This window comes from Alosa pseudoharengus, unplaced genomic scaffold (assembly GCF_046254945.1).
Source record: "Alosa pseudoharengus isolate Yale_2024_CS ecotype anadromous, Long Island Sound unplaced genomic scaffold, YU_APseudo_1.1 YU_APseudo_1.1_scf_2, whole genome shotgun sequence".
In the NCBI taxonomy this organism is placed as follows: Eukaryota; Metazoa; Chordata; class Actinopteri; order Clupeiformes; family Clupeidae; genus Alosa; species Alosa pseudoharengus.
Window position 1 is genome coordinate 55,423,738 of NW_027468663.1, and position 14,377 is coordinate 55,438,114.

Here is a 14,377-nt window from a genome sequence, read left to right on the forward strand (position 1 = left end):
ATCATCAGCGACACACAGAGTGATGAAATTTTAATAATACACAACAATGCATGTCATAGAAAATAATAGAAATAACAAATGGTTAGATTATGAGGATTTATACATGGATCATGTTTTAAAAGGGTCTTTGAATAAGGCAAAGCGTTTATTTGTTTTTCTGACAAGACATCATGCCATTCTAATGACACTGTATGGACAAGCTTACAGAATAAGAATAAAAAAGAATAGCATGCTGACCAAAGATTCTAGAACAGAGCTCCGTTCTAGAATCTTTGATGCTCACACAGTGTGTGTCCCTGTTCCTTCTCATCCAAATCATCACAATGAAGAGGCTCATACCTGTAAATGGCTGAAAAGATATCCTCGGATGATAACCCAAAGGTTTTTTCATTCTGATTCTTCCCTTCCCTGCAGAAAAAGGATGTGTAAAGAAAGACCATTTAAATAAAACAGGGTGATGCTTCTTATATCAAAAAATGTCATTTTATGTTCAGGTGGAAGTATTACTGCAAGTTCAATTGTCAGCTTTGTGCTAAGGTTGCCAATGCTGATAAATAGATCACTTTGTCCTATGTATTACTATGCATTATTATATTGCACTATGTATTTCTCTGTCCCTACTAGTCCCACTCAGTGGGCACAAAGCCAGAGTCACACTTCTACACAGAGTGCCAGTCCGGGTCATTGGCATCCACATCAACATGTCCGACTCAGAGAGTAGCAGATGCGTTTAGTCTGGTCCCATTTCAGAGGAGACGTCTAGTTGTATCAGGATCAAATCCCAGGTGGCTGTACTACCAAACGGGTGCGTTTCCCATTCCCATAGTTGCTAACCTGTTAGCAACTTAGTTGGTTGGCAATGGGAAATTGCATTGCTACCAACAAAGTTGGTTATGGGAAACGCGCCCCAGGGTAACTTGCTAACCCGGGTACCTCTGGGAGCACTGGAATGCGGCATAACCGCTGATCTCTAAAAGAACACTTCACTGACCAGCTGTGGATTCTAAAGTGGCGTGTTGTTTGGAGATCAGCGGTTACTCCTGAGGTTACCTGCGTAAGCCAGCAACCTTGCTTCGCTGTGTATCCCTCAGCACTGGGGTGGTCTGCTTTGGACACTGATTACTCACCTGACTGCGTCCACCAGGTTGTTCCAGAGCGGGTAGATGGTTTGGGATTGGTAGATGATCATGTCATGCAGGGATTTGGGGCTGGTTTTGGCCAGGTAGAGATTAGACACGTCTGTGCTGCTGTAGTAAGCTAACAACACAAACAATAAACAACAACAACATCATCAACAACAACAACAACAATATTTAGATATTCAATATCCATCCAATGTCTCTCTAACTGCCTCATTTGGTATCTGTGCTTCCTCTCCTCCGGCTGTGAGCATGTGCACATGCATGACTATGGAAGGAGACAGGAAGGAAATGAGGAACAGCTCTCAAGCCAGAACTACACAGAGAAGAGCATCACACGGACACTTGGAACACAACATGTGGAAACGCCACACTGTGTGTAGTTACAGATAATGGCCACCTTGAGTCACATGTGGCTTCAACACTTTGCAACTAGCATTGCTAGCATGAGGTCCACCTGTTGAAATGATGGCTGTTACCACTGAGCCTGCTGAAAACAGACACATGCAGCTACAGGCTGTTGCTCTGACACCCATTCTCCTGACCACTGCAAGCCAAAGGTTCTTCCTCCTTCAAGAACAGTATGAACTATTGTGTGTGACTGAGAGTGAGAGTGGGTGTGTGTGTGCATGAGTGTGTGTGTGTGTGTGTGTGTGTGTGTGTGCGCGCGTGCGTGTGTCTGTGTGTGGGTGTGCGTGTGTGTGTGTGCATGAGTGTGTGTGTGTGTGTGTGAGTGTGTGCATGAGTGTGTGTGTGTGTGTGTGCATGCGTGCATGAGTGTGTGCATGTGAGTGTGTGTGTGCGTATGAGTGTGTGTGTGTGTGTGATTATTCCACACCAGCACCTGTGCCCTCTTTGAGCTCCACCTCCAGGATCTCGATGCCCACCAGCACGTCCAGTAGACGCTCCATGCCATCCTGGCTGGTGCCCAGCTCCCGCGCCACCTCGCCAGCCTGCAGGGCATTCTGGGACTGCAGCAGGAGGTCAAACACCCCGAGCTCACACGCAGAAAATATCACCTGTGGAGAAGTGCACAATAAACTATCACCTGTGGAGAAGTGCACAATACACTATCACCTGTGGAGAACTGCACAATAAACTTCAAATCTTCAGCTTTTGCCATTGTTGTGGGGGCAGTGGTGGCCTACTGGTTAGCGCTTCGGACTTGTGACCGGAGGGTTGCCGGTTCGATCCCCGACCAGTAGGCACTGCTGAAGTGCCCTTGAGCAAGGCACCTAACCCCTCACTGCTCCCCGAGCGCCGCTGTTGTTGCAGGCAGCTCACTGCGCCGGGATTAGTGTGTGCTTCACCTCACTGTGTGTTCACTGTGTGCTGAGTGTGTTTCACTAATTCACTGATTGGGATAAATGCAGAGACCAAATTTCCCTCACGGGATCAAAAGTGTCGTGCCTGATTCTATAGTCTAGAACTACAACCTGCAGGACAATTATTTCCCAAACGCGTCTTTGCTTCCTGCAACCTTAGCCTATGTCACACTACATTGTTATAACCTTTCTATTGAACTACTGCTGCTTCATCTGCCTCTAACGAGTCATTTTGAGCTCCTTCCATTTTTCATGAGGCGAGGTCACCATAACCATCCAATGAAAGGCGGCCTTTAGAGACAGTCACTTCTTTTGGCTTGTTTTGCCTTGGGGTGGGGTGTGTGTGCTTGTTTTAGGCTTTTGATAAAAAAAAGATTGAAAAAAACACACTCATTCCTTGTGAGAGTGAGACACGTGGGAGTCTGCTGACAGACTGAGTTGCTCTTTCCTAAACCCTTCAGCCGTTGTAATACAGATTACATTAATGGCACATTTCAACCTTCCATGATAGTCTACTGTGTGTTTGATTAGACAGACAGTTTATCAAATAGCTTCTCAATCCACTGCACACAACCTTAGACACTCTGAAGCCGTTGAAGTATTCCAGCAGTTTGAAAGGGTAGTCCAGTTCGCTCTGAGAAAGGTGCTCTGCCATGATGCAGACTTCTGTGGGCTGTTATCTTCGAAATGGAAACAAACAAAACACATTAAGTTCACTGTTGACTATAAAATGGCATCACGTCAGTTTCAAATGGCCACAAGAGTCCATCACTTTTAAACCTCAACATAACTGTTCATTTTAAGTTCAAGCTTTTAGACAGACATGTTGTTGCAATCCACATTTAATAAAACTTTCAGTACTAAACCAACTGTTTTGCTACTTAACCAAAGTTACTTCACAGGCAGATCAGATGTGAGGGAAGCTGCAGGATATTGCGTAACCCCAAAAATAATTTATAGCATCTAGTGCCCCTTCCTGTGAGTGTACTATAAAATGTACTGCATTTCTGATTCTGCTGTTTCTAATTACTATATTTTCATGTTGTTTACAGAGACGACAGTTTGGAAAGAGATTATTTATTTCAGGAAACTTTTTTTCAATCTCAGTTAGTCTTCAAATAGCCTAGTTCCCCTTACCGGCCTACAGCTAAGTGTGCATCCAGGCTTAAGAATTTAGGAGAGCAGGCATGGCTGTCAGAACTGGTCACACTCTTCATTTACACAATACATTTCACACCAATTCAGTTATTTTTCCATTTTCAATCATTTCAGTTCCAATCAAAATTGATGGAGCAAGAAAGCTCAAGGACTACTGTATGCAGGGACATGCACATGCTGGTGTTATTTCAAACACACTGACGACGACATTAATAATAATAGTAAAAAAATCCATCTGAAATTGCACTAAATTCGACCATAGTAGCTTAAGGCTTTCTGAATACCAAACTGATCTGCATGGCTAAGTTTTAGTGAAAGCTTGGTTACGCAAAGCAAAACAAAAACAACTAAACACAAAAGGGACGTTTACATCTACAATTACAATTCGTCCGGGTCCCAGATATAACGTTAAACGTGACAAGTATGTAGATGTGAGCCTGCTGCTGCTTTCATTCGGTGAATCATGTATCCTGCTCATAAACAAATCTGGCTACATGGATGAACGCAAATATTCGACAGTGACAGACGGTGGTTTAGGAATGGTTAAAAACACGGAATACGTCGGTTACATAAAGTTTCGAGATGCAGCTGGTCGTTACATTCTGTAGCCTATCAAAATCCTTTTGTGCAACATTTTTCTGTTAGCATGCTAACTTACCAGATAGAAGCCGGCTGGTGACAATTTAGCTGCGTGTGTCCGTTTGCCTTCGTATTGCGGCTAAAATTCTAGTTACAGTTGCTCTTGCTCCATCGAGAACAATGTTATGTGCACAACAAGACCCGAAGATCTTCTTGGAGGCAACAGGACCACTCAAGCGCGAGGGTCTAATGCCGACAGCAGTTGACTAGGTGACAGCCGACAGAGGGCGTGCACATTCCAGCGGTCCAAATCTTTGATAGTCCGGACACCACAAAGGTGCAGCTGACCGCTGTAGTAACTTTGACAAGTTATGATGCTGAGCTGAGGAAGCAAAGTGATGTCTTTTGCTCACACAAACACATACAAGTCATAGAAACCTAGTTTAGATACTTTATTTGTCCTGAAGGAATTTTGTCCTCTGCATTTCACCCATTCTCTCTTCCATTGGGGGCTAACACACACACACTAAAGGGGCCAGGATGAGCTCACCAAGAACACATAGCCTACACACCCGGAGCAGTGTATGTATAGTCCCACCGCTTCAATCTTCATCCTGAGCGACCAGACTTAAAAGTCAAACTGTTAGAAAGTTACATGAAAAAACATGCAAATATCTGAATAAGTATTTCAGGTCACTCAATGATGCTGCTCCAACATGAAGGAAAACCCATGAGGGTTCACAGGTCACTGATCCTTGTGGCTGTCATCACTAGTAGACATTTGAGGTAAATATGCATAGTAAATGTTCAACTATTTTAAGCCATGCACTTTACATTTTGATAGTCTGTAGCCTGATTGGCACATTATGATGCGGAAATCTCAGTATTGAGTATTCAGTTGTGGTGGAAAGGAAATGTGAAGACAGTGAACCTTTGGCCAAAGAATATAGAAGTACTTCTATACTCTTTTGCTTTGGCTGCTAAAACTTCATATGACGCCATAAACAGAATACACAGTGTGCATTTTATAGTAATACACACACACCTAGACCCGTAAGCAGGGTTCCCACTCTAAATCAAACGTAAAATTCCATGACTTTTCCCTGCAAAAAAACGGATTTACATGACCTATAAATGGGACACTATACTGACCAATGATTTCAGAGGAGCCGCGTAGCGTTCAAGAATCTGACTTTATTTTTAGAGCGGAAGATTAATAAATGGACAATGAATTAACAGAGTTGGTCTAACTACAACCAGTCAAGCAAGCAGTAAAGCTAATAACCAGATATACACTAATTCTGTGTGGAAATATATTTGTATTAATGTATTTTGGCAAGTACATTTTAAACTGCTGCATCTGCTATTCCATGACTTTGCTCCAAAAATAATAAAATTCCCTGACTTTCCATGTCTGGAATAGACTTCATCAAAATTATATTCCAGAAATGCTATGACCTGTGGGAACCCTGTGTAAGTCTGTCAATCCTCCCATCTTTAATAAAAAATATACACTGCTCCAAAAATGTAAGGGAACACTTCAATCATACACTGGATCGGTACTCTGACACTGTTTGGTTCTGAGCACAAGTAAAACTTTTGAGGCGAGTGTTTTATTTTGCAAGAACTGTCAAACATTCTGTGAATGTAGTTTGAGAATGGAGAAAAAAGTGGAAGGTTTAAAAAAAATGTGTTTTAACAATTGTGGAAAACTGTAAGTGTCCCCTTAATTTTTTTGAGCAGTATATTTTAGTCTGTTAAGTCATGCAGTTAGGCCCAGTGGACATCTGTCTGTAGAAAGTCTAAAATTTGTTGTTAAAGCTATGAAGGGGTTGGCATTTAGCCACACCATGCCATGTTGAGAAAGATGATCAAACACGGTAGAGATATAGGCAAACTGAAAAAAGGTTGGCATAAATATCCCTCTAAAGTAAACAGTTTCAACTCTCTACCAGAAGTCAAAGCAGGGCTGGCGTCATCTAACTGGCTGGGCCTGCATGTTTACAGTGTGCTGTGCCTGCCAACACTTCATTCCTACGGGCCTCTGAAGAAAATCTACATGGTTATTGCAAGATTCCTTAAAGTCCAACCAGGCCAAGCCAAAAGATGTTGCAAGGGCAGAAAACGGTGTAGGAAATAGGGAAGGAAAGTCAAAGTTTTCGATATCACATTGCACTCTATGCACATTACATTGCACTTTTCTGCTTTTTTGCACTTCTAGTTAGACGCAAAACTGCATTTCATTGTCTATGTCTTGTTCTCTGCACAATGACAAAGTTGAATCTAATGTAATCGATGTCCTTGTTTTGTTGGGAGAATGAAGCACTGGCCTCCTCTATTAGAATGTTAACCACTTCCTCTGGGTCAACTTTAACAGACTTTAACAGGTATACTATGAAGCAAGACTACTGGCTGACACAGGTAACTTCAGTAACCGCTGATCTCCAAACAACACGTCACTTTATAATCCACAGCTGCTCAGTGCAGCGTTCTTTTAGAATTCAGCGGTTGCTCCCAAAGCTAGCCAGTTACTTTGCTTTGTCACTAAACTCAAACACACCCCAGGGAGTGGCCAAGGATAGTTATCACACCTTTCAGCAAGGTGCGCTAGGTCAAGAAGAACCTCAAAGCAAAGTTACCACAGACAGCCCCCAAAACCCAAGAGAGACGGCGACTTACACCATTCTTAACCAAATCCGTTTATTATTTATTTATGCATTAACACTTCCTTTTCCCTATCTCGTACGCGCACAAACCCAACATTTTAAATACAATGACTTGGGAGCCCAGCAGGTCAGGTCACACGGCTGCACATGCTTTAATAAAATAATACACATATTTACAGAATTGACTAAAGTTTTGTTTCTGCCCTCAAAACAACCCCCCGCCCCACCCCCGCTGCAACACAAACCCCTTTTAACTGTCACCTACCACCCAACCTCCCCCTAACCCCAAAACACTTTTACACGTTCTTTTGGTGGCTCCCCACGCTTATAAAAGCCTTAGCAGAGATCTTAAAACCAGAGAGAGAGAGAGAGAGAGAGAGAGAGAGAGAGAGAGAGAGAAGGAAAAGGGCAGAGACCAGAAGAGACAGCATGGGGCTTTTGGCCAATACAACACAGCAGTACATGGCGCTCGTCAACTACATAAATATGGCAGTAACACTGAATCGTTTTGTAAAGTCTATGTACAAGGTTGTGACGAAGGAAAGTCTTTGCTGTCTGCTTTGTGCAGACACAAGCATGCCTTTTTAGTCTGGATATAGTTATGGATAATGATTGCATTCTTTCGTTTTGTCTACAACACCGCCACAAAACAAAGATGAAAAACGAAAAGAAAAAAACATAATGGGGAGATCATTGTCATTCTTTTTCCCCACTGTGGACGTTACTTAGTTTGTTTCTTCCTTTTCCCATCTTTTTTTTTTCTTTTTTGCTAATCCTCGACTGCTCAGTACTTTTGTAGTAGAAAAAAGGAAATAAGGCACAATTAATACTCGGACCGTATGTGGTCGGGGCCTCGGCTGACTGGCATGTAAACAGTCAAATGATTAGGCCTGTCAACAAACTGACCTTCCCTTTTATTTCCCCGAACCAGCCATTCAGATTAATGTGATTCAAAAAGTACTTTAATGGCAACAATCCCCAAACCACCCGCCAAAACAAACAAACAAACAAACAAACAAACAAACAAACAAACAAACAAAAAGAAACAAATTACAATCTAGTATTTCCTCCTTTTCTTATTTATACAATCACATAGTGACAAACTGTCATTGGAAGTACGTACAATACAAAAACCTATGGTTAAAACAAACCCCGTTCCCGTCAGCTCAGCTTTGGACAGGCCATGGCTCAACTGGCCTTTCGATTAGTTAATATCTTGTACTTGCCTTTCTCTCATTGGTCAGAATTAAAAGGGGAAGCATCACACAGGCGTTTGGGCGAGTGCGAGAACTGATTGCTCTGGGGCTCAAGAGATGTGCGCTCAAACATTATGATAATCATCGTTATATAAAAAAATGAACATGAGTGAACGATCAACAACGGGAATAAAGGCCCTCCACCTCTCCACCCCGTGAAAGATAGAGGACTCCGCACACAGAAAGCTCCCATCCTCACCCTACACACTCAGTGTTCATACACTATTATAAGGCATAGCCAAAACTCGGGTACAAACAGTGACATCCGCAAATAACAGAGACAGAGAGAGAGGGAGAGACAGAAAAAAGATTGTGTTTCTTTGTTTTATGTTTATGTGTCTGTATGTGAATGTACGCGTTTTTCTTCTTTTCTTTCCTCATCCACAACATTTCAGTCCGATACCCAAACCACCCCAGCCGCATACACACGCTCTCCCCAGGCCCACGGCAGTGGCCCAATACGGTCCCAAAACAGCTCGTCTCTCCCGTATACAAGGGTTGGGGTGCAGGTTGAGAGACAGAGAGAGGAGACAGAGCACAGTCACAGAACAGCCACAGGGTTACAGGGATGAGAAGATGGCAAGAGAAGAAAGGAGAGCGAAGGGCAGGTAGAGGGCAGAGGGCTGAGTGGACGAAGGAGTTATGGCACGGGCGGAGACTGGACGCGAGGTGGAGAGGCAAGATGCCGCTGTGAGCAAGCGGAGCTAGAAGTGGAGCCTGATGCATGTAGTGTGTGCTTGTGTGTGTGCGTGTGTGTGTGTGTGCGTCTCTCTGTGTGTGTGTGTGTGTGTGTCTGCGCGCGCATGTCTGGGCCGATGGGTAGAGTACGGTGGTTTGGAAATAGCTGTTTGGGCCCAGGCTTTGGTCATGGGGGGGGGGGGGGGGGGGAGTGGCGGGGGGGCGAGTGTGGCAGGCTGGTCACTCGTGGGGGTGGTGGTGGTGGTGGTGGTGGGGGGGGGGCGAGTGTGGCGGGCAAGTCACTCGTGCTTCGCGTGATCCTTGACGTCCTCCTCGTCTGTGTACTCTGATGGCTCATCCCCTGGTTTCAGCAGGCGACCAACGTAGTCATATTTTTCTAATGAAACAAACAAACAAACAAACAAACAAACAAACGGCATCAGTCAACAGCACTCAAAAAAAACAACAACACACAAACTCTACGTTGCTGTATTTTTGTAACAGGATCAAGAAGGTACACAGAACAACAAGACATCAGAAAAAACAAACACAGTTCTGCTTAAGCAGCCGTGGCCTACTGGTTAGCGCTTCAGACTTGTTACCGGAGGGTTGCCGGTTCGAACCCCGACCAGTAGGCACGGCTGAAGTGCCCTTGAGCAAGGCACCTAACCCCTCACTGCTCCCCGAGCGCCGCTGTTGTTGCAGGCAGCTCACTGCGCCGGGATTAGTGTGTGATTCACCTCACTGTGTGTTCACTGTGTGCCGAGCGTGTTTCACTAATTCACGGATTGGGATAAATGCAGAGACCAAATTTCCCTCACGGGATCAAAAGAGTATATATACTTATACTTATAAGCTACTTCTTCACAGCAGCCCCCCAATCAAAGAAAAAAAGAGACGCATATTGTATGCTCCATTTAGCATGCGCGCTCAAACACTGTATACTCTGGATACACACAACTCACGCTTCATGGCCACGCAAGCATCCATCACCATAAACCTTGTCTACACTACAGAGGGAACCTCCAGGGTATTACACAACAACGGTGAACGGTGTTCTTGTACAATACTCCCAAATAAACAACAACAACATGTAAGCCTGTGCTGTGCTTCATTACACATTTGACTGTTAGTCCTTTCATAGCGGTGAATCCTACAACTGTAGACTTGCAGATGCTGGGAGCTGGAGTCTAATGCATTTAGTTTGAAGATGGCCGGTTAAAAACATCAACCACTGTTGCTTGGTTTCACTACTAAGCCCTCCTGCAGTCATGTCAGGTAGAATAAAGCAATTTAGCAGCTGTTGGCACCCTAATCCCGTCAGCTGTGGGCACCCTAATCTCGTCAGCTGTGGGCACCCTAATCTCGTCAGCTGTGGGCACCCTAATCTCGTCAGCTGAATGAGCTGGGCCTGGCTGCTGGGCCGCGGGGCATCGCAGCGGCAGAGAGAGAGAGAGGTGAGGTGATGACGGCCACGGACCAGAGCTATCAGCAGGAGCGAGGACCTGATGGCGGCTCGGCTCCTTACTCTATCTGCTCCCGTAGGGACGCTGGGGCTGGGACAGCTAAACGTGGACTACAGTCTGTGTGTGTGTGTGTGTGTGTGTGTTACCAGAGTCAGCTGATTTAGTGTGTGTGTGTGTGTGTATGTGTGTAACCAGAGTCAGCTGATTTGGTGTGTGTGTGTACGTGCATGTGCGTGTGTGTTTGTCCAAGTGTGTGTACGTGCTCCTGTAAGAGTAACGCTTTAATTCAACTGTCTTGCGGACATGCAGTTTCAGACATAACAGACTTGTATATTATTATGCTTTTATAAGTCTTCAAAGTCTACTTGGACTTCGTCCATGCCCTGTTGGTGTTCCCTTAAGTGTTATGTGCAGGGTGACGTGTTTGTGTGTGTGTGTGTGTGTGTGTGTGTGCAATCCAGGTGTCAACAAAGAATGCTCTGGGAGTGAAATGAGTGCGTGCGGCGTGCTGGCTGCACATATGGTAGTGCTCTCCCTGACTGGTGCATGCTGGGATATGACCCCGGAGGTCCTCCTCACCCATGAACTGCATCTCCCACTCTCTAACGCTCTCCATCTGCACGGCGTTGAGGTCTGACAGGTCGTCGTACTCGTCCCGCAGCGCGTCCTTCTCCAGGCAGAAGGTGGCCAGGCCTCGAGACGCGTCCCGACCCGCAAAGATGCCGTACGGACCGTCTGCAGGGGGAAGTGACGGGGGAGAAGGCAGACACATGATTGATTAGCGGAAAAAAAGACAGAGAGAGAGAATAAGTATACATACCAGTAAACAGTAAAGGGGGGGTGACATCTTTACTCCAACTTGGGTCCTACACCAAAACCAGTTGTATTTAAATAAATATTAAACTGAATATTCTTGGGAGACTTCCTCTCCTCTCCATGACTGGATTTACGACCAGAGAAACACTATTAAACGAATCACACTGAGCCTCCCACAAGCATGTCAAGAATGTTGGTTAGCGCCTGCAGCAGCCTGAGGCCACTTCTGTAAACACAGGCAACCCAAAACAGCTGGGCCAGACCCTTGCCACGGCCCTGTCGCGCGCAGATGCGCCGCCCTTTTGCCCAAACCTGCTCCACACCTCCAGTGCTTGTTAGCAGTAATACGCACCTGAAAGAGATTCCTGGCAGTCCACACGAGAGCTTAGTGACCTCACCCATGCCACTTTCAGGTGCACCATTCTTCAAGTCAAATCAAGTCACTTTATTTATATAGCACATTTGAAACAACAAAGTTGACCCACAGTGCTTCACAGGTAAGGCCATCTTACAAAAAAGCAAAGGAGGGAGATTGACAAATAAAATGAAGTTAAAAAGGGGGGATATATCTTCCCTAATGCTCTTCTTGCTCTCGGGTGCTCCTTGTTGGTGCCCCCCCAATCCCAATCCCCCCCCCCCCCCCCCTAAATGCACAAACTTCCTTGTATCCTTGTAATGTGACTACGGTTGACCTGCCAATCAATTAACCTTCACAAGCACTGACCAAAAAGATAATGTCAGTAACTAGCTTGTGTGTATAATATGCAACCACTGTGACCAGGTGTAAGTAGAAGCCTTAACGTGCATCTTTTTTTATTATTATTATAATGTTTGTGTTGGCTCATCAGCTGATCTGCATGTGGCAAAGCAGCTGAGCTTTTAGACTGGTTGTCTTTTGTGCTGTGAGTTGGTGTGGAGACGAACATGAGTTTTCTCACTTAGGGTAGGGATACCAGCTGAGTCGCTTTGACTGTCACATAAATGTTGACAGTTGACATTGTTGACATAATTGTTCTATTTAGAAATGGGAAACATACACCTTGCACAAAACCCAGTCAAGTTATCTGTTCCATAGTGGACAAAGACTGATAACTTCGCTTAAGGTACCAACGAAACTCTCATAAACGCCTGGGATAACTGGGATAACATTTCTCCGACGTGGCTCACCAAAGAGCCGTGGGAGCGCTGACGCATCTGTGAAACCTGCACAAGTTCCACAGTCGAGTTTGCCTTCCATGCCTGGCTCGCGAGTTTTGTTCTCTTCAACGTTACTTTAAGAAAACTCAATGTCACAGCACAACCTGTTGACCGATGGCTTGTTAAGACAGTGGTTCATATATAAGCCACAATTGACATTTAGGACAACAATCTGATATATATGTTATTGAGATCTATCAACTTGATTTCAGTGCACGTAGGCAGTCTAGCCCATGCCGTCTCAACGTGCCCGAGACATAACTAATAGCGAACAGGGCCGTCCAGTCTACACCATAACGGTCGTTTATACTGAAGAATGCGTCCAACCAAATTTTGATTTAACAACTGACATATAACCTATTTTTGAAATAAATAAACTGAAATATTTACACATTGATGTCACTTCTAAAGCTCATCTGCCCATTATGTAAGAGGTTGGTGGGTGGGTCAACTAATTTTAAATGGACGTAGCAAGCTAGCGACTTTGTCACTAACGTTACTGGCTGCATACGGACATTGCTTTTCTGGTGGCCTCTTCCGCCTTCCTATTTTAGGTCACAATATGCCAACCAAATAAGTGTCGACAACTGAAAGATCTGACAGGTTGCTCCGTGTGACAATAGACAGCGTCGTGAATTGGCGCTGCCTACGTTAAGTATTGGGAACGGTGCTAGCTAACTAGCAAGCTACACCAAACCTCCAAACCTACACAGGCACTTGTGTCAACTTCTGCTTTCAAATATAACATTATGGGTCACTAAAGTTAGCTACAGACCAACCTCTCCGCAGTAATATTAGTAAGAGTTACTATTTCCACTTGCTTACTCTTGGTATAACGGGCAAGGTGAAACAAGTGATATGTCAGTGTGCTTAGTTTACAACGTTGCAAACATCAGGTAACAGCTAACGTTATAAGGTAACAAGCTAGGACAAGCTAGCCACTCCAATGTTTAAAACTTGTCTCCAAGGGGGGAAAGTCACTGGCCATGTTAACAATTTAGAAATTTGCGCAAAATATCTTGTTGCGCTAAACGATTGTCTCAATGTTCCCAAGACAGTGTTCATTTGTTTTAAGTGCAATGATCTTAGATTTGACCCTGCATGTGCAGTAGCTAGCTTTACTGGCCTCAACCTGTGATATTGTTAAGGCGTAAAATAGCGCCCAAGTTAGCTAGCGTGTTTGGCTAGTTACTAAGCTCGAAAATAACTTGAATAGCTAAACTTGGCTAACAATTACTAGCATGCTAGCATTGTACACAGCTAGGAGAAAGGGACTGTACCATATTAGAGTCCTTACCACGTCCATAAAACTTTTTGCCAGTAGTAACGTCGAAGATTTTCATGTTCACAGCCATAAGGATCCGCGGGTTTTGAACACCATCATATTCCCTTAGTTGTTCCAGAGTAAAATCACGTCTTCTCATCTTGGGAAGCGACAAGGCCTCGCTTCCCTGGGCCGCGTCAGCACCGATAAGTCTCCTAAACCACCGTCGGTAAATTCCATAGCCGATAGCGACAATTACAACTAAAATACACAAATTAAACAGCATCCCGCCGAGACTGGGCCCTGGATCCAACTCCTCTGTTGTACCCTGCCCACCACCACTTGTGTCTGCTGCTCCACCCCTACCATCTCCATCGTCCGCCATACTGCACGATAGCGCTTCAAGTTCCACACACAACAGACTCGCCCACTTCAAACTGTGGTTCAAATATTATTGGCGGACGTCGCTCATGATGGCGCCATACTTGGGAGTTGTAGTAATTCCGGATGTGTTCAACTGACAGCCGACACAATACAAACACAGACCATGCGCTAGAACAAAGAGGCGAGACCAAAAATACCCCAATCCAGGAGAGGAATGGGACAAAGTGCAGCCAGACCTCGAGGAATTAGCAAAAGCAGTGTAGACGTTTTCCCCTTAACGTTAACAAACCGTTTAATTTGGCGAAACTTTTCTGACCTTTCCTCCAAACACACCAGGCCTAATTTATCAACGTGTTGAAACGCTGAGGTTGGTACTTAAAAGTCGAATCTGCCCCATTGTAGGCTGCAGGACTGATCGCTGGTCAGTAAATGATTAACGGTGATCCTTG

The 14,377-nt window shown here is 44.7% G+C and overlaps 2 protein-coding genes across 2 annotated transcripts in view; both read right to left on the bottom strand.

Annotated features, from left to right (window-relative positions):
- The window catches only part of asmt2 (acetylserotonin O-methyltransferase 2), a 7,149-nt gene extending 2,698 nt beyond the window's left edge, over positions 1 to 4,451 (bottom strand). The window contains exons 1-5 of the mRNA XM_076296091.1: positions 4,281 to 4,451; positions 3,039 to 3,144; positions 1,984 to 2,158; positions 1,128 to 1,257; positions 340 to 408 (exon numbers count right to left, since the gene is read on the bottom strand). Of these exons, the coding sequence (XP_076152206.1) occupies positions 340 to 408; positions 1,128 to 1,257; positions 1,984 to 2,158; positions 3,039 to 3,119 (455 nt within the window). The 5' untranslated portion in view covers positions 3,120 to 3,144; positions 4,281 to 4,451. The remainder of the gene's footprint in view (positions 1 to 339; positions 409 to 1,127; positions 1,258 to 1,983; positions 2,159 to 3,038; positions 3,145 to 4,280) is intronic.
- Positions 4,452 to 9,073: 4,622 nt separating this feature from the next.
- pgrmc2 (progesterone receptor membrane component 2) lies at positions 9,074 to 13,952 on the bottom strand. The gene is made up of 3 exons (XM_076295555.1): positions 13,578 to 13,952; positions 10,847 to 11,002; positions 9,074 to 9,198 (listed from the first exon to the last, which is right to left on the bottom strand). The coding sequence occupies exons 1-3, from the start codon at positions 13,927 to 13,929 to the stop codon at positions 9,101 to 9,103; spliced, it is 606 nt and encodes a 201-aa protein (XP_076151670.1). The 5' UTR covers positions 13,930 to 13,952; the 3' UTR covers positions 9,074 to 9,100.
- Between the last annotated feature and the right edge of the window lie 425 nt (positions 13,953 to 14,377).

Excerpts from the sequence above, each read along its gene's own strand:
- pgrmc2 (XM_076295555.1), bottom strand. The coding sequence starts at position 13,929 with ATGGCGGACGATGGAGATGGTAGGGGTGGAGCAGCAGACACAAGTGGT. Across the intron at positions 11,003-13,577 it reads CAAAAAGTTTTATGGACGTG|ACGGTCCGTACGGCATCTTT; the intron begins GTAAGGACTCTA and ends TTCCCCCTGCAG. Across the intron at positions 9,199-10,846 it reads GTGGGAGATGCAGTTCATGG|AAAAATATGACTACGTTGGT; the intron begins GTGAGGAGGACC and ends TTGTTTCATTAG.